Here is a 1,140-nt window from a genome sequence, read left to right as displayed (position 1 = left end):
TCAAGATATGGATGACTTGAATAATAAGACGACTGGGTATGAGGGCACTGATAGCCCCAGCCGGCTTTCATCTGTTGGAGAAGAAAGCAGAACAACTTCTCTTCAACTTAAGCCTCTGGATTCCAGCATTTTTCAGTTTTCCAGGTGTGTAAAAATATATATATAGATTCTCTTCAGTATGAGCCTCAGGGTTTGCTTTCCTGTAAATTAAATTGGTATGGTTATAGTGTTTGCGTTTCTCCTGAAGCCTGGCATGGAATTCAGAAGGAAAAATACCATTTGGGGATTGATAGACTTGCATGTTGCTTGTACCTCCCATTTTTCAACATTGTAACTGTCATGTCAAGTCTATTTTTCTATCTTTTTGGTTCTACTTTTTTGAGGTGATCATCTGACGAATGTTCTTTTATGGATTATGTATTCCCATTATATTGGAAATTGTGTAAGTGAAGTAATGGACATGAAAACTCTTTGCAAAGAATAATGTATTATACAAATGTAAGGTAATGTTACCTGGATAAGCATTGTTTCTTTCTTTAAGTTTAGGAATATTGAAATCCTGAGGGGCCCCATAGGCCTAACACATGTTGTTGCTGCTGCTGCTGCTAAGTCGCTTCAGTCGTGTCTGACTCTGTGCAACCCCATAGACGGCAGCCCACCAGGCTCCCCCGTCCCTGGGATTCTCCAGGCAAGAACACTGGAGTGGGTTGCCATTTCCTTCTCCAATGCGTGAAAGTGAAAAGTGAAAAGTGAAGTCGCTCAGTCATGTCCGACTCTTAGCGACCCCATGGACTGCAGCCGACCAGGCTCCTCCATCCATGGGATTTTCCAGGCAAGAGTACTGGAGTGGGGTGCCATTGTTGGCCACATATAAAAATAAGTATTAGAAGTTTGTGCCATTAAGTAAGCTTTGTAGTCCATTGTTTCCTAGGGTAAATTTTTTGTGTAAGTTTAGTCTTAGAATTTACTTGTTCATCGTCTAGCACCACAGCAATGTTATTTTGTTATTCCCTGGTAGCTTAGACCTGCCATCAGTGGTAAAGAATCCGCCTGCAATGTGGGAGACCTGGGTTCGATCCCTGAGTTGGAAAGATCCCCTGGAGAAGGGCATGGCAACCCACTCCAGTATTCTTGCTTGGA

At 42.5% G+C, this 1,140-nt stretch overlaps 1 protein-coding gene across 1 annotated transcript in view; it reads left to right on the top strand.

The window, feature by feature from the left end:
- Positions 1-6: 6 nt before the first annotated feature.
- The window catches only part of MORC4 (MORC family CW-type zinc finger 4), a 14,937-nt gene continuing 13,803 nt past the window's right edge, over positions 7-1,140 (top strand). Inside the window, exon 1 of the mRNA XM_010833201.1 lies at positions 7-144. Within this exon, the coding sequence (XP_010831503.1) occupies positions 8-144 (137 nt within the window). The 5' untranslated portion in view covers position 7. The remainder of the gene's footprint in view (positions 145-1,140) is intronic.

This window comes from Bison bison, unplaced genomic scaffold (assembly GCF_000754665.1).
Source record: "Bison bison bison isolate TAMUID 2011002044 unplaced genomic scaffold, Bison_UMD1.0 scf7180017863181, whole genome shotgun sequence".
Taxonomy (NCBI): Eukaryota; Metazoa; Chordata; class Mammalia; order Artiodactyla; family Bovidae; genus Bison; species Bison bison.
The sequence above is the reverse complement of the archived record's forward strand: the minus strand, read 5'-3'. Positions and strand labels throughout refer to the sequence as shown.